Below are 27,986 nucleotides of genomic sequence, written 5' to 3' on the forward strand. Positions count from 1 at the left end.
TGGACGCTGGCTACTAGAACTAGCGGTCGTAGGGCAGCATGGAGCTGAGTTAGGCACTTCATGTTTAAAACATTCCAATCCATCTACAGGGGACCCTCTCACAGGGCTAATTTATGGATGCCCAATCCCGGAAAAGTATCAGAGGCTGTCGAGCGATCCAGCCTCTCCCTGCATATATGGGTAGTCTAGTACACCACGGTCACAAGCGGTGGCGGCCTCATAGTACTAAGGAGTGTTATACCTAGACCAGAGTTGAACACGTGGTAACAAGGAGTCCCTTGATAAGGGGCATCTATAAGATGATTGACCTAGAGATTGAAACAATTACGTCAAAGACGACAATGATTTTGGTAACCTCAATTCTTCTAGAATGAATGAATCTCGATGGAGAGGAAAAAAGCGATATGGTAACAATTTATGGGGCAGATGGTTTCTCTCTTAAAATACTATATATCACCTTATACCCCTTATAGAGATAAGACTGGCCTATCTCTATAGTGAATTCTATCCAGGGTTCTATCATCTATAGAGTGTGGACGCTGGCTACTAGAACTAGCGGTCGTAGGGTAGCATGGAGCTGAGTTAGGCACTTCATGTTTAAAACATTCCAATCCATCTACAGGGGACCCTCTCACAGGGCTAATTTATATCGTGTGTATTTAACGAGATATTACATATATGCTAATTAAAAAAATATTATATGATAATATGATACAAAGTAGCAAATGTAAAAGAAAAATATGATTATAAGTTATTAGTATGTCTTAATAATTGAAATACCAAATATTTATTCGTTTAAAGACACACGTGCATAATTAATATGTGTATGATGAACAACACATATGGTTTAAAATTAGCACTATGGTTATAATTATTGCAAAAAAATTGTAAGACCTAAGTTCGATATCTTATAAAAACATTTTTCAATAAATAACACATACAAGAGTAAAACAGTCATTTCAATGCGAATATAAAATCTCATAATTTTTATTACTATGTTCCCCTATTATATATAGAAGAGATAATATAAATATATAAAAAATGACAATATTATGAATTTTTTGGATTTTCAATGTCATTTTAAAATTTTGAACAAATATAAAATTTTAAATAAACGCCCTCTAATTAAACGTGTTTATTCTCATTGAATTGCTATTGTGGTTCACAAATATAATATCATAAAATAATATAACATATTAATCAATAATCGATTTTATAATATAATGAAATTTAATTTCAATATTTTTAAAGATTAATTTAAACGAGTAAATCATCTTCGAAAAATATTTGAAAGCCTATACTTAGTACGAGAAGAGCCTGACGACTTTGGAGAAGAACCATCAATTGGATTATAAAATTCGGATTTTAGTGTTCTACTCTCAACATCCATCAATTTAGTTGACCTTCGTTTTACCCGCGTAGTTTATTATCACATTAAACCGGAGATGTCGACAAATCAAATTGCATAAAGAGAATTAGAGATATCGACAAGTTATAACTCTGGTAGAGAAGTGAAAATTTCGATAAGTCATTCTACATGTCGATATAAGACATCTCTATACGGTAATGAATATCTCGATAACAACTCAAATTACAAAATGCAAACCACTTGAAAATTCAAGATTATCAGTCAACAAACCGTTTTATCACTGAAATGAAAAGTCTACAAATGCAGTTTGAGGAGTGTAAAATCAAGGGTTAAGATGAACTCTACAAATGACTGTCACAAACATAGAAGACTATATGCAGATTTGCTGCACTTAAAATGGATATGGACAAAATGACTTAAGAAAATATTTTAGTCTATTTTAGTGCAAATTCTGTAAACCGTGCATGTTGATCTATAAAGCATGTCACGGATCCTTAGTTCACAACTAACAAAACAGATCTAGAAACCTTGTATTCTCTCAAGATAAATAGTTGAGTGTTTATTATTCAAGAATACAGATTTGTAGCACAACGAATTTGATTTTAGTATAAATCAAGTGAGTTTTGATAATTGTAATTTCTGTCTTCACAATTACGCCGTGTCAATGGAGCGAAAATCCGATCTGAGGTCATTTTAGTGGATATGGATCGACCGATTAAAAATCCGATCCGAGATCCGATTATAAATGGAGCGGATATGGATTTAAGCCGATCTGATCCGTTAATAACCCGATCTGGTTTATATATATATAATGTACTAAAGAATTTTTTAATAATTCTAATTTTAAACGTTTTATCCTCGAGTCAAGTCCCATATTTATATTTCGTTTGGTTTAGTCTCAATAGTTCAGTCCATTTTTATAACCCTACTTCTTTTAAATTTTAGAGTCGTATAACCGAAATCTCAGTTCATGTAATACTTTCATTTCGCAACATCAATTTTCTTTATTTTTAAAATTAAAATATTGTACAACCCAATAGTATGTTTGTTTCAAAAAAGTGAATTTTAGTTCTTAATTTATCTTTGGACTTACTTGTATTATACTTGTATTTTAATATTTTTCGGAATTGTCAATTTCAAATGGATATTGTAATAATTTAAGTTAAAAAATAAATATACATAAATGGAGCGGATATCCGATCCGAAATCCGTGATCCGGACGGATCCGAATATGGATCGGCCTATAAAAAATCCGGAGCCGATCCGATCCGAATATGGATCCAAAAAAATAAATGGATATGGATATGAATTTAGACCGATCCGGTCCAAACCCGATCCATTGACATGACCTAATTGATTCCTTTTACATGGCTTCCTTACAAATATAAGTGCTTTAATTATGATTTATTAATTTCCGTCGATAATAACATAATCACAAGAGTAGATTTTTTAAAAAAAATTGAAATTTATTACTTAATAATTAAATTTTATTATTATTTTTGTTACAATATAACCGGACCCCAAACAAATTCCCACCAAGTTGATTAATTTCATTTCGTATCTACATGCTACTAAAATAAATATAATTCATCTTATTTCTAATTGGGCCTATTCATTTCGGGCCTTCAAAATCAACATCCCCCAGCCCACCAACACCAACACACAAAAAACCCTAAAAGCGCCATATATAAACCTCTCTATATTTCTCTCCCCATCTTCACTGCCTCCTCGAGCCTCCCCCAATCTCTCTCCCACAAATCTCTCCACATCTCGCCCACCAAACCCTAGAAATGGCGGAATCACTAACTCTCAAAGGCACTCTCCGGGCCCACACGGACTGGGTAACAGCAATCGCAACGCCAATCGACAACTCGGACATGATAGTAACCTCATCTCGCGACAAATCAATCATCGTCTGGAAACTCACCAAAGAGGACAAGTCATACGGCGTCGCTCAGCGTCGTTTAACCGGCCATTCTCACTTCGTCCAGGACGTCGTTCTTTCTTCCGACGGCCAGTTCGCTCTCTCCGGCTCCTGGGACGGCGAGCTCCGTTTGTGGGACCTATCTAACGGCACCACTGCTCGTCGTTTTGTAGGCCACACCAAGGACGTGCTCTCCGTGGCTTTCTCGATTGATAACCGTCAGATTGTTTCGGCGTCTCGTGACCGTTCGATTAAGCTGTGGAACACTCTGGGAGAGTGTAAGTATACAATTCAGGATGGTGATGCGCATTCGGATTGGGTGAGCTGTGTTCGTTTTAGTCCTAATAATGTCCAGCCTACGATTGTTTCCGCTTCGTGGGATAAGACTGTTAAGATTTGGAATTTGAGTAATTGTAAGCTCCGCTCCACCCTTGCCGGTCATAATGGTTATGTTAACACTGTTGCTGTTTCTCCCGATGGCTCGCTCTGCGCTAGCGGTGGCAAAGACGGGGTTATTCTCTTGTGGGATTTGGCTGAGGGCAAGAAGCTTTACTCGTTGGACGCGTCTTCGATTATTCATGCTCTTTGCTTTAGTCCTAATAGGTATTGGCTTTGTGCTGCTACGGAGTCCAGCATTAAGATTTGGGATCTCGAGAGTAAGAGCATTGTTGTCGATTTGAGGATTGACTTGAAGGCTGAGGCTGATATGGCTGCTGAGGGGAGTGCCACTCAGACCAATGCTGGCAAGAATAAGGTCCATTTTTTGTTCATTTCTGAATTTAAGTTAATTTTGTTCAAATATTTAATGATGTTGCGGTTACTGTCACATATCATATTTCAATTGTTATTTCAATTGTTATTTCAATTGTTATGTCATATAGTTACTAGAGTGTTAACATTTGCATATTTATATCTTCACAGTAAGAATGTACTATTGTGATATTGTTTTGATGTGTGTTTGCATTTAATTAACAATTTAGCTATATGTATATATGGTTATGTTTAAGTGTTGTGGCAGTGTTGTTGGTGTTCCTCTGTGGTTGTATTGATATGTACATTTGTGCATGTGCATTTTTATAATTTTTGTAGATGACATGAGATTCAGTTTACTGACATTATGTTTACGATGATATGTTTATTTATTTGTGTTTGACTATTTATTGTTTTTTCGTTGTTCTGTTTCTATTGTGAAATTTAATTATACTTTTATGTGTTCATATCTATTTTACTTCAATTGCAAGCTCAACTTTAATTTTGAAATGTTATTATTAAATACAAAAGCTCATTTTTCTGGAACTCTGCTACTTGATCCTCTTCATCTAAGTCTGTGATTTTTTAGTCCTGTTTCCATTATTAGATTTCCGTAATTTTATGCAATGTTTAAACTTTGGGATTAGATTTGAATTCTATGCCATACATGAGTGGAAGTGTGCAGTTTGTGGCCCTTTATGATTGCTTATCACTTTGTTAGATATACGATATCAGCTGTGTTCCTACATCGGAATTCTTTAGTCTTGTGATGTAAAGCATGTTTACTGACAGTAATATATCTTGTAAAGAATTGGTTCCTCTAAAATTATACTTTTTTCTTTCTCTTCTACTTTCTTCCATAATTGATAAACTATGTTGCAGGTTATTTACTGCACAAGTTTGAGCTGGAGCGCCGATGGAAGCACTTTGTTCAGTGGATACACAGATGGTGTTGTCAGGGTTTGGGGCATCGGACGTTACTAGAGTGCTATGTAGCGAGCAATTACCAGTTTTATTTGAATCAATCTAGGACGTGTAGACTGATAATTGATATCTCTATCTTGTTCACTTGTTTGCGATTCTCATCTGTTTTAAGTTTTGGATAATCTATGTATGGTTTTTCGACTTTCACAGTACTTGGTTGTTTTGCCGAATACCTGCTATTTTTGTGGTGCATTTGCCTTTTGATTATACTAATGCGGCTTAAGTTTATTATTCATTTACATTCATGCAAATTCCCTTACCATGGTACCTTTATATTGCTACCAGCTAAGAAGGTAGCCCTTTGGTTTCTTTCTGTATGGTCAAGATAGTTCAAGAGTGCATTGTCCAAAACCTTTGGTTTATTTATCTATTCAAAAGTACACAATTTCCCCCTCAAATTGTGACCATTGTGAATTCTTTTGTTGATAGGATGTTGCTTATATATTTATTAGTGTTATCGAAAATGTTACTGTTGTGAAGCGAAGAAATGAAAGTGTCAAGTTCTTGTATAGTGATTCTGGAACTTGTCTTCAACACCTCCTTGCTGGGTAGGAGGCAATGCTAGGGAGAGAAAGGGCTGTCTAAATTGTTTTGTTTATATGGGCAGTGAAAGTGTTTTGGGCTTATTGTTTCAGGCAATGGCAGTCAGAGAGCGTCAGTGAAAGTGTTTTGGGCTTGGTGTTTTGTTTTCTTAGTGAAAGTGTTTTGGGCTCACTGTTTTGTTTACATAATAAATGTGTTCTGGGCTAAGTGTGTTTGTTTTCAGTGTGAAAGTGTTTTGGCCTTGGTGTGATTCAATCTTAGTGAACTTAGGGGGTTTTTGGTTGATGGTTAATGTGACCTGTTAAGGGGAATCGGAATCTTAAATCCAAGTAATAGTGTTTGGATTACCAGTTTAGTGGTGGGGAATGAGAATTCCATTTCCTTTCCATTAACACCCATTCCCATAAACTCCATTCCCGATTCCCATTCACATGATGTATCCAAATGACTCGGTTGATTAGTTGAAATCGGATATTTATTTTTTTTTGTGTTTTTGCTAAATAGATAATCTGTTGTTGAAAACATTAAGAATACCTGGTTTGGCTGCCGGAGTTTGGCGCAGCTTTCTCATGTTATTGGATTATCCATTGTTGTTTGTAAGTGCGGTTGTACGTGAAGTTTGTGTAACAGATTTTAGTTTCGAGTACTCAGTCACAGATCCTACTCTGCATGGTTACAAAACTGAGGATGGACTGGGTCACAAAATTAAAGGTAGTGCTCTTCATGGTGTTATGATGCGAGAGGTAGTTCAAGCGTAAAAGATTTGTGAAAAGACTGTAATGCCCTTCCTTGATAAACATGAATAATTGTATAAAAATTAATGCGCTGGTAATCTAGTATTTTCAAAGCACTTTTGCAATGGAACTTAAAAACAGCTCTTAATTCAGCTCCATGTAAGATAGCCAAAATACGGTTAACAATCGACATGATATATTTGCATGATATATTTGCTCACATAATCTTGAAACACTTGAATCCTTTCCATTCTTATGTATATAAAATTTAATTCAAACGCTCTAGTTTGTGAAACAATGTTTTTTTGCAGGCTTTGTGAAATACAATTATATTGGCAAAATTTTATAGGTAGAATGAAATTTTAATTGTTGATATCCAGATTATTTTTATTATTTAAATACACTCATGTGCCTGGGTAATGACCCTTAGTATCAAAATTTGAGAGAAAAAGGCTCAAAATCTCACATGCCCTATAAAATGGTCCTTTATATCACTAAAAAACGCAATAATTTTTTGCGTTTCCATCTAGCAGAAAAACGCAACTATTTCTTGCGTTCAATGGTAAAAATTAACTTTATTATTTTTTGAATTAAATCAAAAGAACGCACTTTAATATTGCGTTAATTATGAAACACATTCTTTTGATACGTTTGTGCAAAGCCAGCATTGTTACTTTGCGTTAGTGTTAGTTCAAAAAACTGATTTGCTATCAGGGGATTCTAACCTCCGTCACTCAAGATACATAGCTCCAAAATGTACCAATTAACCGAGCTAGCTCTAACATTCTGTATATATTATAAACGTAAATAAATATCACGTTTGTGAGTGATATAAAAGGCCATTTATAACATCAGTAAGATTTTGGGTCTTTTCTTCCCAAATTGTGAGAATAAGGGCCATAATTCCATGTGTCTCAAAGTTTTGAACCCCTCTATCACGTAGAGTAAGCGATAGAGATATCGCTATATCAATAGGTGAAAAATGGAGATACCCCAGCATCATTTGGGTGTTAGGTTATCCTACTCGTATATCAACTCTCTCTTTTAAACGCATTTTAAGTTGAATTGCAAAGATATCTTCGTTAATTATATTTTTTTCAGTGTTGTAATATTCGGGAATCGGGGAAGATCGATCCGATTTAGGATTAATTGAAATCGAGGATTAATTGGAAGGATTAATCGGAATAAAAATCGGATGTATTATAATATTAAATTATATTTAATATATTATTATCATTATATTAGTTATTTATTATCAAATATATATTTATTATATCATAATTTCTATACTTATTCATATTTAAATTAATACAGTGTTTTAATTTTAATAAATAATTATATATACTCCAATTAAAAAAAAATCATAAGAATTAATAGGATTTCAAAGATCGAATTGATCGGATACTTTACAGGGGATTAATCGGTTGAATCGGGGATTTTTAGAACACTGTTTTTTAAAAAAAAAATAGAATTAATTTCAAATAATCTATTTTTTGAAAAACTTTAAATTATCTTTTAATCAAAAGAATAAAAAAAAGCATCTTTTAATACAAATACAGAAAGTCAAAAGAGAAAATTAATGAAATTGATGGAGTATTAATTAGTCTTTAATCTACAGGATTCACTACAAAAGTTTAAGATATGTTTTCAGCATATCTTAAAGTTTTTGCAGCATTGTAGCAGTGGATTATACTCCATTCAAAAATTATAATAAGATTCCATGTATTATGTCCCTTAACAACGCGCTAATTACCAAGATATTTGACTTAATTATAGTTTAAGTTCACTGAATCTGGTGTTAATAGAGTACATGGACCCCTGCCTAATTTCTGATTCCTTGATTATCATATATCCATAATTAGTGACACTTAAGTACAATTAACATGTGACCGTCCCACCAGTTTACCTTAATTTAGAGAGCGTTTGAACCATATATTTTAAAATTTCTCAACCTAATCAAAAGTATATAGGTGTCACTATGTGTATGATATTCATTGATCACTAATTAGATTTAAGTTATTTAATTTCTTTCTTTGTTTAGTAAATTATTTCCTTGCAATGTTACGTACCCCGAAAATAATTCTAATTTTTTTTCCAAATAGCACGTGGCGTGTTTTTATTTGTGTACTCATATTTACGCACGAGAGGCCCCTGCCAATTTTTATGAAATAACCAATAAAATAATGACAACTAATCATTCGGGAACGGTAACATTTCTTTTTTAAAAAAGGGATCAAAGTGAGAAATTGTGTAGAAAATATATTGTGTAATAATTTCTAGGTGGATAAAAAATTTCATGAACTACTCATTGTATGTTCTATACAAAGGTGCGTTAAAGGCAATAGATTGTTGTAATATATCATACTGTAATATTATAGCGATACATGTGTAATCGAGTTTTTGACTTAAATATGCATAGGGCTCATCATTTTTCATACAACGACATAATACTGCGTTGTGATATACTGCTAACAATCATTTCCCGTACAATTGAGTTGATAAGAATGTAATGATTTAGTACTAGATGCATCTCATTCTAAGTACAATATGTTGATTGTAGTGACTTACAAAGACTAGAACCCAATGATGCCATTTTTGTTGTTCCCTAACGTGGTCTAATGTAAAGGAAGGGAAACATGAGGACAATCAACTCTTGCTTCAGTACTTAATTCTTTCTATAATATAATATGTTACAAATATGTTGAGTTTAGGGATATAGCAATGTTAGGTTTAGGGATTGGTATCCTTCTTGTCAAGTCCAGCCCTAATATGTATTAATTCCATTCTTAAACGAGAGGCAATAAGAGATTGCTTTTTTGACTGGACCTGAAATTTCAATGATTTTATGAGTTATTAATTGTTGTCTAATTAAATTCAAAATACTTCTCAAAATTGTTTCAAAATGCTGATGTGTAAGGTATATACTTCCTCCGTCCGTTTCAATTGTTTACAATTTTTAGAGAGTGTTCGACACGCATTTTAAGATGCATATTACGTATAGTTCTGTATTTTTTTTACAATTTTGTTTTTCTGAATAAAAATTAAAACATTTGACTTTTATTCAGAAAAAGAAAATTGTAAAAATAAGTTACATAACTACACTTTTTATGCACCTTAAAATGCGTGCCGGACACTTCCTCACAAATGTAAACAATTGGAAGGGACTAAGGGAGTATTTGATAAATTTTCTGAAAATGAGATCCGTTAATATACGTATGTGTTCATAAATTAAAACATATTTCCTACAATAAAATATAAGATACTTCGAATTGGCTGCTAAAACCTTTTTCTACAAGTCCGTCTAAAACCTTAAACTATTAGACAAATACCCAACCGAATCTATATTCTAACACCCGCTCTTATACGAGAGACCATTTTTGGGTCGAAGAGTAGATCAGGGGCGTCCATCAAGTCCTCCCGCCGTTTGATCTTTGATACCATGTTAAGTAAACAGTCCGCCTAAAACTTAAGATATTAGAAAAACACACAACGAGATCTATATTCAAACATTTCAAATAATTGCCTATAACATATATAATTGATACTTTTTCTAATAATAAAATATGCCCCGTGTGTACAATTATACACACAAATTAAAATACGATAATTGTCATGCTATATTATTTGCTAAATTTTTTGAATACCAAATTTGAAATACCAAACAGTGTTCTCGTGTACATGACCCATTAACAATCTGTTAATTGGTAGGTTTGGCAATGTAATGGTTAAAATACATGTGAATTGGAAGCGGCTGACCAATGAGCCAATTACCATGCAAATATGCAATCATGCATGAGCAAGTTTTGGCCGTATTCTGAAGATATTGAACAAGAATAGATTACATTTAGATTTTGGATTGTGATAATTTATTGAATCTTATAATTACCGGTTATCCCGACTAAAATGAGCTCTTCCAATATCATTTTAGTGTGTTTATCCAACATAGCACCTATAGGTACATAAGAAATGTATTGAATCGATTCTTTTTAATGAATAAATCCGATTGCAATTTCGAATATGGAATTCAAAGGGATAAAATATGAAAGGATACTCTGAATCATAGAACTATAAAAAAAGGAGGTAGAGCCAATAATATTTTTTTTCAATTCATCCCTGGAGTTGAATACCTCATTCAAGAATTGTTTTTATCCAATCCGTAGGAATCATTAGAAAAGGCAAATCCCTTATGATACACCAGATCCGGCTCGGTTATTGATAGAGTGAATAAATCTGCCATTTCTTGAAATCTCTCTTCTGATTCAAAATCGTGGTGTAACGTGTATCCTCCCATGTTCCGGTCATGGAATAGATGAAATAAATCCAGAAATGAATTTTTGTTCACGAATGAAATCTTATTGGAACTGTCCATATACACAATATATTTTAGTTGAACGAGAATTAAACTCGAAATGTGAAAAAAATATGTTTTTACGCTCATATTTTTTTGAAAAGAAAATATAATTTAATAATAAAAAGTCACACGATATCTACACATATATCGAAACTGAACAAACGCATAATTATATCGCCGTTAAATTCTTTCTTCTTGGATAGATAACCAAACGCGTTTTTGAAGAAATATGTACATGTTGTAATCCTCTAATTGTTGTTTTCGGTAATCGACCAAAGATGTATCACCCTAAATTTTTTTTATCACGGAATCAATATAATGAAAATTCCGCAGTTCTACAATTACGTACATTATGAACAGTAAGAAAAATCAAAACAAAAATCAAATTTTTACAAATAAGGAGAGACTAAACAAAACCCCAAATAAATTGGAAAGTTATTAAAGAAAAATTAAAACTTAATCAAGAAAAACGAATAAGAAATAAATATCTCATGTTAATACAGCTCACAATATCTTGATATAATTTATTACATTAAATATGGGTATATTTGATAGGTTTATGAATATAACAGGCAAAATAAAATGCAGAGTAAGAGAATTGTAGGGAGAAACTTCATTCACATAATACTCAAAATGAGATCTAGAAAAGCTGATTGTCACAGCACCTGCAGTGCAACGTATATACTGCAGGAATGACACCTGAAATAACAGAAAAGATGCTAAATGCTAGTAGGGAAAAGTCTAATGTACCCTGCTAATTATTACAGACCAAGTACTGAAATATATAAAGGATAAATGCTAAATAATAGCAAGTTGACTAGCTCCATTACTCCCCCTCAAGCTTGGAGTGGGATTCTGAGACAGCTCCAAGCTTGTTCAAGAGATAATAGTGCTGCTTTGAGGAAAGGGCTTTGGTGAGTATGTCTGCAACTTGGCCATGTGAGGGAACCTTCTTGGTCTGGATAGAGCCATCAGAAATCTTATCGCGGATGAAGTGCAGATCAACTTCAACATGCTTCGTGCGTTCATGCAAGACAGGATTAGCATCTATGGCTATTGCTGCCTGGTTATCACAGTGAAGAATGGTAGGTGGTAAGTGTTGTAAACCCATATCTTTGAGCAATGCAGAGAGCCAGGTGATTTCACAGGTGGCCAGAGCCATGGAACGGTATTCGGCTTCAGCACTTGAGCGAGCAACTACAGGTTGTTTCTTGGTTTTCCAGGAAATAGGAGAGGAACCCAGTAGAACACAGAAACCAGTTGTCGAACGACGGGTCATGGGACAAGTGGCCCAGTCACTGTCACTGTAGGCCTGTAATTCAGCAGCGGATGAAGATGCAAGGAGAACACCTTGGCCAGGATTGGATTTGATGTAGCGAAGTAGTTTTGTGGCTGCATCCATATGAGCAGACGTTGGAGTGTGCATGAACTGAGTTAAGATGTGGACAGAAAAGGCAATATCAGGGCGGGTAATTGTAAGATAAATTAACTTTCCAAGAAGCCTCTGGTAAGGATGAGGATCCCGGAGAAGAGAACCTGTATCAGTTTGAAGACGAAGGTGTATATCCATAGGAATTTTCAGAGGTGTGGCATTAGCTAATCCAAACTCAGCAATCAAGTCAACAGCATATTTCTTTTGAGAGACAAAGAAACCAGCAGCAGATCGAGTAATTTCAAGGCCTAAGAAATAGTTGACATGCCCAAGATCCTTCATCTTGAATGTCTTAGATAACATGATTTTGAGAGTATCAATTTGTTTCATGTCATTTCCAGCAAGAAGTAGGTCATCAACATAGACAAGAACAAGTGTAATGGAGGACTCAACAGTAAGCGTAAAGAGACTGTAATCAGAGAGAGATTGGACAAAACCCAGAGTTTTAAGATTGGTAGAAAGCTTACTGAACCAGTTGCGAGGTGCTTGTCGAAGCCCGTATAGGGACTTCTTTAGTTTGCACACCAAGATTGATTTTGAGGCTGAGAACTCCTCCTGATTAAGAGTGATTCTGCAGCCATAATGAGTATAACCCTGAGGCATTCGCATGTATACAGTCTCATGTAAGTCACCGTGCAAGAAAGCGTTCGTGACGTCCATCTGTTGCACATGCCACTTCTGAAGTGCTGCAACAGCAAGCAGAGCCCTGACTGTTGTCATTTTGGCAACAGGGGCAAAAGTATGTTCATAGTCCACCCCGTATGTTTGTTTACAGCCCAAGATAACCAACCGAGATTTAAACCGTTCTATTGTGCCATCAGAGGAGTACTTAGTTTTAAACAGCCACTTACAAGGAATGGCTTTTTTTCCCGGTGGTAGAGTAGTAATATCCCATGTGTCATTAACCTCTAAAGCATCGAGCTCCACATTCATAGCTTTCACCCAATTAATGTCACAAACTGCCTGTTTGAAAGATGTTTGATCTGATGTGGCAGTTAAAGATGTTAAGAAACAGTCAAATGTGGAGGGTATAGCAAGATTGGCAGATGGTTTAGGATAGGGTTTGGTGACATAGGTTTCCATCCAAGACGGAGGTTTAGTAACTCTGGAGGTTCTTCGAGGGGGTGTAACAGTAGGCTGAGATATGGGTGGTGTTATAGGTGGAGATTGGGTGTCAGGTTGAGTGTCCACAATAGGAGATGTAGGTTGGGAAATGGCTGCAGGGGGGTTAAGCTGAAAGAAGTCATCATCATAATATGGTTGAGGTGAAGGCATCACAGTAGGTAAGGGAAGCTTATATGGTTTGGGTGAGGATTTGTTTAGAGGAAAGATTTGCTCATTGAAAGCAACATCTCGAGAAACAAATAGAGCCATAGTTCGAAGATCAAGTAAGCGATACCCTTTGATTGTTGGAGGGTAACCAACAAAGACACAAGGTACTCCACGAGGGGCAAATTTATCAGATGTGTGATCTGGGTTTGAAGAAAAAGCAAGACAGCCAAAGGATCGAAATTCACTGTAGTCAACAGGTGACTCATATAGTAGCTCATAAGGGCATTTGTTATGAAGAACAGATGATGACAGTCTGTTAATAGTGAAGGTTGCAGTAAGAACTGCTTCTCCCCAGAAAGACACAGCTAGGCCTGACTGAAACATTAGGGCTCTAGCCACTTCAAGCACATGTCTGTGCTTGCGCTCAACTCTTGAATTTTGTTGAGGGCGATAAGCACACGAGGTCTGATGAACAATACCCTGTGAGTGAAAGAATTCTTTGCAGGCCGAGTCTGCAAATTCAAGTGCATTATCTGAACGAATAATAGCAACAGACGCATTGAATTGTCTTAGAGTAAAAATGCAAAAAGATTTTAGTGAGTGCAGATACTCAGATTTGTGTTGTAGAAGGTAAATCCAGGTCATCCTGGAGTAGTCATCCACTATTGTCAAAAAATAGCGAAATTTCTTTCTTGTTGCCACTTTATACGGACCCCAGATGTCAGTATGAATTAGCTCAAAGGCTTTGGATGCATGTGAAGTGCTCAGTTGGTATGGCATCTTTGTGAATTTAGCCATAGGGCATGTGAGGCAAACAGTATCAGAAGTATGGGCACAATGTTTGATGCAGTCAATAAACTTTAACTTGGATACAGGAGCATGACCCAAGCGATTGTGCCACAGAGTAAATTGATCAGACAAAGACAATGTTTGCACACTTAAACATTGGAAGGCCTGTGATGTAGATATATCAGTGTTTGACATATGGTACAGACCATTGTCAACAACACCCTGTGCACGCACTGTTTGAGTAACAGCATCAACAACAGTGCAAGCAGTAGGACTAAAGACAGCATAGCAATTATTGTCTTCAGACAATTTATGAATAGAAAGTAAATTGTGAGTGAAGAATGGAACATACAACACATTCAGGAGACGCAGACCATTGTTCAGTGTCAAGTCACCAGTATGGGTAACCACAGCTTTGGAACCAGTGGGCAAGTTGACTGTCAAATTAGGAGCAGCAGCTTTGACATTCATAAGAGCACTCAAATTAGAGGTCATGTGATTGGTTGCGCCCGTGTCAACAATCCAATCATCACAAGGTAACTGTACAGCCTGCACATTGTCACAGATAATCATACCAGAAAAGGGTGAGTCCAACATGTCCTCTGCAAGTTCATGAACATTTGTTGGAATGAGCTGCAACAACTGTTGCAATTGTTGAGGGGAAAACACTATAGGTTGTCCAGACGCTGCAGCATTAGCATCAACAGCCACATTAGCTGCAGTAGGACCTCTTGCACTCTGTTTGGCATTACTCCACTTTCCAGCTGGAGCACCTCCCCTGTAATTGGTAGGGCTAGTGCCAGAACCTTTTGGAGGTTTGTATTTATAATGCCATTTGGGATATCCAATGACATTCCAGCACCTGTCATTAGTATGCCCTTTACCACCACACGCTCCACAAGTAACAGATCTATCAGCACTAACAGTAGTTTTAGTAAACATGGCAGATATGTCATTATCAAGATGACTAGAAGCTTGAAGAATCTCATGCTGAGACTCTTCCTGCTGAATAGCAGAACAAGCAATTTCCACACTGGGCAGGGGTATTAACATAAGCAACTGACTACGTTGAGAGGAGTATTTATCATCAAGGCCATTGAGAAATTGAAAAAGCTTAGCCTCCTCTTTCTGAGCATGAATAGCTCTCAACAGTTCAGTCACGTCATTACCAACAGTTTTAACAGAGGGCAACAGATTCATGGAATCAAGTTCCTCCCATATACTACTGAGTGAGGTAAAATAATCAACAACACTACTGCCATTTTGTTTAAGACCAAACAACTCTTTACTCAGTTTGTATTTACGAGACCCATTAGTCAGCTGAAAACGCTTTTCTAACTGTTTCCAAACTTCAGAAGCAGACGTAATAAACAAGACAGATTTCTTAATGGAATCAGAGACGTTATTATGAATCCAAGAAATTACCATACTGTTGCAAGTGTCCCACTGCAAAGCTTCAACAGCATCAGATGTAATCTTGACCTCAGATCCATCCACAAAACCGAGTTTGCGCTTTGATGACAGCTGAATCTCCATGGATCGTTTCCAGGAGCGATAATCACCAGCACCTTCAAGCTTCGTGACATTAATGGAAAGGGGGTTATCAGATGAGTGAAGAAACAATGGGTTTTGCATATCAGAAAATGAGAATTTACTTCCAGACATCACGATTAGAGTATGAAGACGAGCACTGCTCACTCTTTAATCACAACACTTTGGAGAAGGGGCTTTAGATCTGAGTATACTAAGACAACGATGTGAATAGAGAAGTTGACTAGCTCTCTAATAATTCACTCAACAAATAATTTGCTGCTCTGATACCATGATAGGTTTATGAATATAACAGGCAAAATAAAATGCAGAGTAAGAGAATTGTAGAGAGAAACTTCATTCACATAATACTCAAAATGAGATCTAGAAAAGCTGATTGTCACAGCACCTGCAGTGCAACGTATATACTGCAGGAATGACACCTGAAATAACAGAAAAGATGCTAAATGCTAGTAGGGAAAAGTCTAATGTACCCTGCTAATTATTACAGACCAAGTACTGAAATATATAAAGGATAAATGCTAAATAATAGCAAGTTGACTAGCTCCATTAATATTTAGTGTGTATATGCTCACATAATTAATATTAACTCCTATAACTTTAATTTATTTTTATTAATGAAATTAGTGTGAATGCAAAAATTCCGTCAATATGACTCAAAATAAACAATCAAAACTTGTTATAGAAAAACCGATTAAACAAAATTCCTCACCCCAACTCATTGTAATTTTTCAAAATAAATAAATAAATAAATCTCAAAGCATAGCATGACAGAGATAGATCAATCTTATCCATGTTAAGACAGTGGTTATGTAAACCAGCTGAATAGAAAATGAAGTCTTATTTTTATGACATTTTAAGAAAACGTTAAAGGTTGTCCTTAAAGTAGTTCATATGTATATCCCAATAAAGTAGCTGTAATTAGTTACACAAATCACAACAACTAACACAATCATATCTATTCTATCTATCACCCAATAAGTTTACCGTTCACTAATTATGCATTTAACGACAAGAAACACAACACACAGAGCATGAGTTTGCTGCCGTGTTCAATTTGCCTGCTTTTCTTCCTTGAGTTTGTTCTAGTTTATTGGTTCATGTTACTTTTCTTTTTTTATCGTAGGTAACCCGCAGCCGCTACCCTTCGGGTGCACACTCGGTAAACCCTATGGATTCACGTAATAACCTGTAAATCACTTATGATTCATGCGGTGATGATTCACCTTACACCAATCATTTGAACTTTTTATTAACTGAATTAAGAAAAAATTGTAACTTTAATCCTGTGTCTATGTTTGATTGGACAATGTTACAAGGTTGATGTAGCCTGGTGAAAAACTTACGCGTAACTTGACTAATTCTCTGAAAAGAATAATAGAGTATTCTATCTATTGTCATGAGCCATAAGGGCAGACTATAAATATAACTTAGAAAAAACTAAATAATGTTTAGAGATACCGAGCTAAATTATTTTATAAATTTCCAATATTTTTATTAAGTTTCGATATATAATTTTTATATATTTGGCACAGAATCAGCTCATAAAACATGAGTCGCAAAATATTTGAGAAAAATTTTAGGAGACGGTATAAAACACTTTTTCACAACTCCTACCATAAACAAAGCATCAAATCAAAATGTAGCGAAACTTTGTACACAAGATTAACTTAGGGAAATGTTATTTTCATAACTACTTCTTTATTTTCAGAGCAACATTAATATAAAAAGACAAAATTGCCCTCCCTGCATATACAATCAAAACCCTGAATATAAGGATAATTTGGTATTTTCACAATTTTTGTACAATGTAAACAAAAAAAGAGCTCTGAAAAAACATTTTGTTTAAGCTCTTCCTGCACTAACAAACCATGTAATTTTATGACTAACTTTATGTGTAATATCTGAAGATGCAATGATAGAAAAAACTATAAAGCAGTGTCACTTTTGAACAGTATACTGATTCATGTGTCATGACCCAAGACAAGGAAAGCAGATGCGAAATTGTTATGGACCATGTTAACACTCTGTTAATGGCCCTTTTGTTCAGCTAAATCTAACATTTTTTTAATTTAATTTTCCAGATTTCACATGCATAACTCCTTTTCTTCATCTCCATTTGATGTTAAATTCACATGCAAAAACACCTACATAATTTATACTCTCTCCGTTTCTAAAAACGTTTCCTATTTGTGTTGGACATGTTTGTCAATGCACACTTTTGATTGTTAATATCTTTAGTTTCGTATTACTATTAAATATAAAGACTTTATTGCATTAAAATATTTGTAAATACGAATCCAATAAGATCACTCATGACTATATTTGATCTTATATATTAGACGTAAATTAATAACCAATCACTTACAATGAACAGTGTAACAAGTAAAATCGGGAAACGTAATATGTGACGGAAGGAATAATATTTTTCTGGTGAGTGACAAATACTTATTCAATGATTTTTGTTGACTTTGGCACCTTGTTCTATGAAATTCAAACTGGAGTGATAGTATCAAAAACTAAGAGGCCAAGTTATATTGAAATTTACATACAAAACATAGAAATATACTGCTTACCCAACTAAAAGCCGGTGGTAATGTTCAAACTTGAACTAACTGCAGTTTGCATACACTGTACTATTGTGTGGTAGGAAAATAAAACCCAGTATTAAGTTCGCAATCGAATGTATACCCGACACAACAATCTACAACAGCTTAAAAACAGTCAACTTAATATACATTAGTTGTAAACTTATTCTTATACGGAATTCGAATACTCTCGTTCAGATCAGTGCGACATATTATATGCTCCGCGATATACCGTCAGACCCGTCTTAACTTTTTCGGAGGTCCTGAGCAAGGTAAAAATTTAGGGGTCCCGTAGAAATGAAAAATCAAGTACGTGTAAAGCATTTTGTATACAATAATTATTTAAAAAGATTATATATAGACAAAGGCTCTCATCTTATGTTACCACTATTATATTGCCTATGTAAGTCTTCATAATTATTCCAAGTGAAACGAGAATAGTAGTTTATAAGTCAAAACGGCAAAGCTTAGACGAACAACCAAGTTGGCTTACACACCACGTTTCTTTGGCCTTAAAAACCCACCATTTATGGAGCTATGTTCTTCTCAACTTGTTCTTCTTTACAACATCACCACCTTTCAGTTCCCTAACATCATTTGAACCTTCCACTTACTTTCCAGAACACATCAATTTCTTGCTAGCTTCTTCGTATCATTATCGTGCCTAATTGCAGTTCTTTTCACTAGCCTTTACCTCCTCTTATAAAAGAAGTTGGTTCTAGCGATGGAGATTTATTGTGATGAACAAATGGACTTGCCTCCGGGGTTTCGGTTTCATCCGACTGATGAAGAGCTCATAACTCATTATTTGTCTCCGAAGATTTATAACAAAGGCTTCTCAGCTGCAGCTATAGCAGATGTTGATTTGAACAACGTCGAGCCTTGGGAATTGCCATGTAAGTTTGCGCGATATCTTTCTGTTATCGTGCTAAGTTGGTAATTAAGTTGTCATGTCTTTTAACTTGAATTTGTTTTTTTTATTGCAGGGAAGGCGAAAATGGGTGAAAAAGAGTGGTATTTCTTTTGTGTGAGAGATAAAAAGTATCCGACTGGTTTGAGGACAAACAGGGCAACTGAATCCGGATACTGGAAAGCGACAGGGAAAGATAAGGAGATTTTTAAGGGTAAAACGCTGGTCGGGATGAAGAAGATTTTGGTTTTCTACAAAGGAAGGGCTCCTAGAGGAGATAAGACTAATTGGGTGATGCATGAGTACAGACTCCAGGGAAACCATTCCATGGACTACACTCCGAAGACATCCAAAGTATGATCTCGTACTGTTTCTGTTAGAATATTAATATAAGATCCTGGAAAGAACTTGGAAAGGGCCAAGGGCCTCTCGTACTGTTTTTGTTAGAATATTAATATAAGGGCCAAGGGCCTCTCGTACTGTTTTTGTTAGAATATTAATATAAGATTTTGGAAAGGGCGAAGGGCCTTCCTCTAACAATTTTCTTTCTTTTTAGTATTAGTAGAAGAGAATAACATTTTTCTGATTCTTTTTACAGAATGAGTGGGTAATTTCTCGGATCTTTCATAAGAGTGCTGGTGGAATGAAGAGTCACATATCCGGATTAGCTAAAGATGGAGATCATAGTGAAGAAGCGCAACAACAAGGGGTTTCGTATCTTCCTCCTCTGTCAGACGTATCAAGAGCTCTGCAAGCTGAGACGATGCCTGTTTCTATAGATACCTCCAACTCGAGCCAAATTGAAGACACTAAGTTTCAAGATAGTGTAGCTGAACCTTCTGCAATGCAATCGTCATCCTACTCGTATCCCTCAATCCCAATTCATAATCCACACTTTTGCACGCCAATGTCCCTGGAATTCCCAGAGTACTATGCAGTTCAAGATCAATCAGCCACGCGCTACTTAATGGAATACAACGGTGAAGTAACCGAGATCAAACAAACCAGCAAAACAGAATTTTCACAGGAAACTAATGGAGGGATGAGTACAGATGTGTCTTCAGTCGTCTCCAATCATATCGACACGAGGTGTTATGATTATCAAGAATATCATCCCATCACTTCAAGTGGACCGGTGGACCTCGGTTGTCTATGGAATTATTGATTCTTAATCTAGGATTGCAGTTGAAAGGATCACACGATGACGATAGTACAGAAGATAAAAGATTATAATACTACAGATTATAATAGATCACTTAGCAAGTTAGCAATAATTGGTGTCATATAGTAGGAGTTGTTTCTGTGTAATAGTACATAAATTTTAGATTGATCATTATCAATCCACTCATATCATTGTCTATTCTGTTTGCTCTTTATCAGACTTTTAAGTATCAAGTCCCCTTCATATATCACTTCATTACATTTGTCATTGTTCTGGAACCTTAACATTTGAGTCATTATTACAGAAAAACATGCACTTAGGCCATTGCTAACCAACATAACCAAAATATGAAGGTGTAATCAAGCCAACTTGTCCGACAATTTAAAAATTCTGGCGTGTACAATGGTTCAATCTAGAGACATCTTCTCAGAGCATGTCAGATGATCACTTGTTTCCGAAACTGTAAGGTGTTTGTAAAAGCCGATAAGTGGATGTCAGAAATCTAATTCTGCAGTGATCTTAATTTAAATCATGAAAAGTTAATAGTAAGTTGAAGATGATTGATATAACTAAACTTTTTTTCAGTCAAGCATGGAAATATTTGTTAGCTCAGCAACCAATTCGATATGATATTATGAATGATCTTTTATTAGACGACAACACTCTAAAGTTAATCGTGTTTTAGAGAACTGGTGACACTGACAACAGTTATTATTGATTGCATTCTTCATCTTAGCTGTTTTCATAGTGAGGTTATAATTTTCTTATGTTTCTAACAATGTTCAAGTGGTGTTTGTTTTCAACGGAATCAAACCTAGGACCTTGAGGTGGTAAGAGTCTCGGTCTCAACCAGCTGAGTTACCGGGGTGGGTTAAAAGAAAGGATGTAATAAATTGAAATTGATGCTTGCACTCTCGAGTCTCGGTCTCAACCAGCTGAGCCAGCTGCGGTGGGTTAATAGAAAGGATGTTATGTATCATGTGCGTGAAATTGATCTTCCAGCAGTTACTCTCAAAAGGACAATGGACTTGAAGGATGTGAAAGCAGGATTGAAACCCCAAAAGAAAACGAGAGGCGAAGATGAAGATGTGTAGAGAGCACATTAAGAATGCACTTTCTGAACGAATTTCTACAGGCTTCTAATGCCTTGCAAGCTGAAATATCTCCTCTAATATGTGACACCTTTTTTAGCAGTATGTGAAACATTTTAAATGGTGCAACTATGACAAGTTTGTTGTATCTAATAAGTTGAAAATGTTAGATGTTAAGATGTTGTGAGCATTAAGCAACACTGTAGTCTGCAATTGCATGATAACCCTAAAGAGCAAGTATCTTTGAGCAAAGATACAAGTCATTTGACTTTTTACGCGTATTTTAAGATAACTAAAAAAAGACTGTTCTCCAAATTATTTTTTTATGAATAAATGTATACATATTAAATTTTAGTTCAGGAAAAGAAATTTTAGAAAAAAATATGCGTAGTTATCACTTTTACACAACTTAAAGTCCGCGTAAAAAATCAAACAAATCAAACAGACTCCTGCAAATCATCAAACAATCATAAATTATCTGTTATAAAAATCGGCCGATATTTCAAAAATCACCGATAAATCGCTCAAAATCGGTCAAAAATATTTGACCGATTTCCGATAAATCGCCGATAAATCATCCGATTTTTTAAAAATCATCCAATAAATCGTAAATCGGTAGCTCAACCAAATAGTTCCGATTTCCGAAATCTGTAACACTGCATAAATGACATTCATATTTGTACTTTAAATAAATTTAAGGAGGGAGATATAAAAAAATTGATCAAATTAGCTTTATCGTGTCAAATTATAACAATGACTATATCCATTTTGCGTAATTTGTGTGTCAAGCATTACTGCCCTTGCTGCAACTACTAACTACTTTGCATGTCAATTTTAACTACTTTGCATATCAATCTTTTAAGAACTTGTTGAATTATAGATCCACGGTGATTGACCGGGTCGCCCTCCTCCTTCACAAGATTAAGATCGATTATTAATTTATTATCTCAAATAAGGAACATATAAAATTCTTATACTCAGGGAAGAAGCTAGAAGTAGGATATGCCCGTGATCTGTTTGATGAAAGTCCTGATAAAGACTCTTTCAATTAGAAAATGCATGCTACCACTGTACATGTTTTTTAGTTCTAAACAAACATGTGTTCTTTTATTGAACTTGCATGTCATGTACGCTAATATAAACTTGTTCCTAGTTTCTGTTGCCTAATGTTATTAGCATTACCAAGACATAGAACTAAATTAATCTCAGGTTCAGTCTATACAGTTTGTTTCTTTTCGCAAAGCTACGAGAAAGACTGTTAAATTAACTGAACAACCTATTCCTCTGTATTGAGCAGCTATTCTAATGTCTTAATCCTTTTTATGCATAAACACTAATGGAACATTTTCGTGACTAATGATAACTTGCAACAAAATAATGCTGAGAAGAGTGTTTATATGCTATTATCCAATATGTTTTGTTCGTAAATGATTACTAATTTACTATACTTGAAGATGCTTACATTTTTTTAATGTACGTTACTGCTTCCAGGCTCTTGTTCGTTAGAAGTGGCATTAGAAGCAGAGCATGGAGACCTGTTCGGAATTTGAGCGAACGACACAAAGGTTAGAAATGGAAATTTTTGAGTCATTTTTTTGCTTGAACTTACATTAGAATTTCTTCATTCTTCTAGTTGATGCTTCGCTTTAAGGTTGATATGATTTATATAATTTATCTATGTAGTGGAAAACAGCCTTGTAAACTCTATTCACCGTACCTTGTTAACAATGAAACTGTTGTAATTCACCATATGTAAAGCCACTATTTATATAACTGTTTGCAGAAAAATGCTATTTGTCGTAGATATTCTTTACCTTTTAAACAGGATAGTGATCATCAGCTTTTGTCATTCAAACAGCTTAAATCATTGTTTGCAAAAGTAATCAACTCATCAGCTTTTGTTCATTCAAACAGCTTAATCATTGTTTACAAAAGTAATCAAACTCTCTAGAACTTCTTCTATCCATACTCTCATATCTTCATAATCTCCACCGATTTGGCTAAGTTACCATGTTTCCTTCATGCCTGACATGTGAGAAAGAACATGAGTAAATCTTTGCAGCAAGTATAATGTCTTAAACAATATTTTTGAGACATGATGCCTCTTGGCTCCTACACATCTCTTTTTAGATGTTACGGGATGGAACGCTTTTCATCGTATGTATGTAAACTTATTTATTTATTTGCAACTGGGCATGTAAACACATTGTATGTATATGCAAGTATAGACCATAAAATATACTGATGTTTAAACTTAAACTATTTATGACAATAATATTCAGTGTTTATACCATCTATGACGCAGGCCTAACCCAGCCAGTTGCAATTGCACAAAACCTTTAATACCAGGAGTCCTCTTTTCTGTAGGTCTATTTTTCATTTAAAAATATAATGTCTACATGTATTCAACTCTTAGGAAGAAGATGATAGCTGCAATTCTACTTCTTTTTATTTTTATTAAATAATAAATTAGAAAGTCCTCAATATTATTACCACAGGGCCAAAGATCAGATAATATCGTTCTTTTATAAAAAAATTCTTTTTACATAAGACTCGAGCATTCAAGTCTGGCACAACCTGTAAGTTCTTTGAGATGGCCTTTTACAAGGCTCGAATATACAATGATAAGTTGTCCAGAGTTGTCGTATAAATATGGCGATTATATTTTGTTTTTAAGATACACTCCTGAATCTTGATTTAGTTAGACACTTACGGCAGAATGTATTAATTTCATGGCTACAAAATTTTGGAGTCTACCAAATTCAACTTAATATTCAGTTCTAAATAGGTTTCAACTTCAGAGAACACTTCAGTTTTACTATATTGGCATTAGCTTAAAAAAATACACATTTATATTAGAAACAAGATCAACTTTTTAGGGGAAACTCCCTTTTTGTGTTCTACTTCTAAAAGTTCATATACTAGGGCCATATTTGTTTGAAGGAATTATAATCCCAAGACTAATAGCTTGTTTACTCAAATTTCAAATTGAAAGAACTACTATCCTATGAACTAAATTTTAATCTTTTTTCTAAATCATACTCATGGGATTAAATTACTAAGAAGAATGTGCAATTAAATAATTTTTCAAATGAACTACAAAGGGGTACAAACTTATTACCGGGATTAATTTAAGGGATTAACTATGATAAAACTAATAAAAATTATAAATAGTGAATTTTTTTTATATTAAAGATATTAAAGAATTGTTACTTGATTACAAACAATCTTTTAATTATATTAGAATTCTGAATATTCTGTGTTGTACTTGAAGATTCCGGCTGAAAATATTATTAGAATTCTGCTGTTTCAGATCCGAAAATGGTATCTTTTGGAGAAAAATTGCAAACGAGACCTAAACATAAGGCTAAGGGCTAACCAGACTGTTTTTTTTTTGTTTCAGGGTTGATATGTACAAATAGGTTTTTTTTTGTTTTTTTGTAAATATAGGAATACTTTGAGGGCTGATATGTTAATAACAAATACTCTATTAACAATTGATCAGGAGAGGCGGAATATGTTTAAAAAATATAATTTTATATTTGTACACTATCTTTAACTGTGTGAACAAAACTAGTATTAAATATCATGTCTCTTTTGTACGATTGTAGGTGTAAGTTCTTTTACTTTCGTCTGTTGCACTTACCATCCAAGATGATTTCAAAGTAGAGAACCTTTTTTTTCCAGAATGACAATAGTGTCAAGGTCATGTCAATTAAGTCATATATGCGAGGGCACTTCTGTCTTATACTCTTATTACTCTATAATTCGATCTATTTTGCATAATTCTCTTACTTTGATCTTCTAAGTTCTAATATACTTATGGCATATATATAGGGTCATGTTCGGCTACAAACTTTCAGGACTCACCATGAAAATATACAGAATTCGCCAAACATATACTATGATACCCAAAAAACACTGTACCCTCTTTTTTCGTTGTAATATTTATTACAGTATTTTCCTGCACATAAACATGATTTGGCAAAAAATAAATAAATACGATTCATTAAAAAAATGTAGTCGAAAATGGTTTGCATTTGAACATAAGCCTATATATATTCTTCCCTTCTCTGCCACTTTTGTAATTACTACTACTCCTACTGCCACCCCTCCTCCCCTTCTCTCTCTTATTTGATGATTGTCTGGCGTAATAAATGTAGAGTACTAGTACAAGTCAGTTATATAAAACTATGATATCAAACACTTGTTTTTGATATATTGATATATAGTTGGAAGTAAGGAAGGTGAAAATGGGTCGATCACCATGCTGTGACAAGCTTGGACTAAAGAAAGGGCCTTGGACACCCGAGGAAGATCAAAAACTACTAGCTTACATTGAAGAACATGGCCATGGTAGCTGGAGAGCGTTGCCTACCAAAGCAGGTAATTTCTCAATATTTACCACTTTTCACTCACCGAAGGAAACAGATATATCCTTTAGTAATTTAGTATGTTATTGTAATGTTAAACTAAAAATACTATTTACTTAATAATGTAATTACATATGATGTTTGTACAGGGCTTCAGAGATGTGGGAAGAGTTGCAGATTGAGATGGACAAATTATCTTAGACCGGATATTAAGAGAGGAAAATTCAGTTTGCAGGAAGAACAAACTATTATTCAACTCCATGCTCTTTTAGGGAACAGGTAACAGTATGAGTGGATGTATGTGTACTCCACATATCATATTGTTAATAGTAATTTATAACAGCTTTTATGTTCTTGATCTGTAAGGCAACAAATTTGAATTTATATTGCATTGCAGTAGCTTTTATCTTTTCTCCATTTGTCATTAGTAAATTATAACAGCTTTTATTCATAATTCCAACTATACACCATTTAAAGATGTTCATCCAGTTCAAAGCATGGTTACATTACAGAGCTTAATGTAGTGTATAAAACGGATACATTTTAATATTAGAAAGTATTAATTTCTTGCTGCAGCATTGCCAGAAACTGTCTGTGCACTTATAGATTACGGCCTTTACTTTCATGCCGTGACTTGCTAGTATGCACAGTTCATTTGTGTATGCTGGTGTAAATAATATTCGGTATCTCTTAAGGCGGCCACTCTTGATTATTCCTGTAAGATTGACAGAAATTTATGGTGTATATGATTTTTGGGAATAGAATACTATAGTATATACTTGCTGAGGTTTGAATGATTTTTGATAACTTCTAGGATTTTTTTTTGTTTTATTATTGACCTTAATTTGAGCCCCCATGTCTTATAAAAATTGTACTAATTTGATTGTCGTTTTCCTTTATGATCAAACAGATGGTCTGCTATAGCAACGCACTTGCCGAATCGAACTGATAATGAAATCAAGAACTACTGGAACACTCATCTTAAGAAAAGGCTAACTAAAATGGGGATTGATCCAGTCACACACAAGCCTATAAGTGATTCTATCTTGTCTAACAGTAAAGGTCCCTCCAAGAACACTGCTAATCTTAGCCACATTACTCAATGGGAGAGTGCCCGTCTCGAGGCCGAGGCAAGATTAGTCAGACAATCAAGACTACGCTCTTCATCCGAACTTAAGTCCCCAGAATTTCCTCCCTCGCCGTTAATCTCTGTCAACAAGCTGGTGATGCCACCTATGCCAACATTACCAAATCTTGACAAGCTAAAAACACTGAATGATATTTGGACCAAGCAAGTCTCTGCAGCCGGTAGTAGCTGTGGCAGTGAAGTAGAGTCTCCAAAGTCCACTGTAAATTATTCTGGCACTGGAATGGGGGAGAGCTCCGCCTCATTCGTGGAGCTTATGAGGAACTCTTCAGGCTCCTGTGAAGACGGAATCATGAAAGATGGCGGGGAAGAAGAATGGGGAGGACTGAGAAGCATTATTAATCCCATGGAAACATGGTCAAATGAGTGCCTGAGGTTAGGTTATGATAATGTGCATGCCACCAGTGAGAATTTCGGAGACAAGTTTACGGATCTTTTGATGAATAACTATACCTCTGGAGACTGGAGTTTCTCTGAGGGTGACGGAGAATCAGACAATATCGGTGCTGAAACCAACAAAATCTACTGGAACACAGTTCTAGACTTGGTGGAAACGTCGCCGTCGCATAATGTGGTGAACTCTTCTGCATCAGATTCACCAGTGTTATAACTTGGTTTCTAAAACTGCATTCTGAGTTGTTTGTAGATCCCTTGCATTGCTTGGTTGCCATGTACTGAATAAAACAGATAATTTACTGAGGTGTATTTTTAGAATTACTGCAGTGTAAATTTAGACACTGTGAGTTGGTCAAATCTCAAATGCATGCCTTGTTAAAGTGGGGAGATTTGGTTTAAATGATGGCCTTTATTGCTGTTAGTTTCACGTCGCAATCTTTGCTTCAAGAAAGGTTCCAATTATTGTTTTTATGGGGATATTGCATTCTGTATACGACAGTGGCTCTAAATTATGATAGGAATGCAATTTGATTATTGGCATAATTTACAAATACGATTTAAAAATATGAATATGATTTAAATTATGAATGGACTATATACGTGACATCACGAATAAGCCT

At 34.9% G+C, this 27,986-nt stretch overlaps 3 protein-coding genes across 3 annotated transcripts; all 3 read left to right on the forward strand.

Moving 5' to 3' along the window:
- The first annotated feature begins 3,072 nt into the window (after nt 1–3,072).
- Nucleotides 3,073–5,262, forward strand: LOC141661817 (small ribosomal subunit protein RACK1). The gene is made up of 2 exons (XM_074468827.1): nt 3,073–4,047; nt 4,926–5,262. Exons 1-2 carry the CDS (start codon nt 3,160–3,162, stop codon nt 5,025–5,027), a joined length of 990 nt encoding a protein of 329 aa, XP_074324928.1. The 5' UTR covers nt 3,073–3,159; the 3' UTR covers nt 5,028–5,262.
- Nucleotides 5,263–18,711: 13,449 nt separating this feature from the next.
- LOC141661821 (NAC domain-containing protein 92-like) lies at nt 18,712–20,614 on the forward strand. Its single transcript, XM_074468829.1, has 3 exons — nt 18,712–19,183; nt 19,274–19,551; nt 19,796–20,614. The coding sequence occupies exons 1-3, from the start codon at nt 19,012–19,014 to the stop codon at nt 20,360–20,362; spliced, it is 1,017 nt and encodes a 338-aa protein (XP_074324930.1). The 5' UTR covers nt 18,712–19,011; the 3' UTR covers nt 20,363–20,614.
- A 1,602-nt stretch (nt 20,615–22,216) lies between these two features.
- LOC141661820 (transcription factor MYB16-like) lies at nt 22,217–27,843 on the forward strand. Its single transcript, XM_074468828.1, has 4 exons — nt 22,217–23,015; nt 25,683–25,836; nt 25,973–26,102; nt 26,734–27,843. Exons 2-4 carry the CDS (start codon nt 25,704–25,706, stop codon nt 27,578–27,580), a joined length of 1,110 nt encoding a protein of 369 aa, XP_074324929.1. The 5' UTR covers nt 22,217–23,015; nt 25,683–25,703; the 3' UTR covers nt 27,581–27,843.
- The last annotated feature ends 143 nt before the right edge of the window (nt 27,844–27,986 follow it).

The sequence above is a fragment of the Apium graveolens genome, chromosome 5 (assembly GCF_009905375.1).
Source record: "Apium graveolens cultivar Ventura chromosome 5, ASM990537v1, whole genome shotgun sequence".
Lineage (NCBI taxonomy): Eukaryota > Viridiplantae > Streptophyta > Magnoliopsida > Apiales > Apiaceae > Apium > Apium graveolens.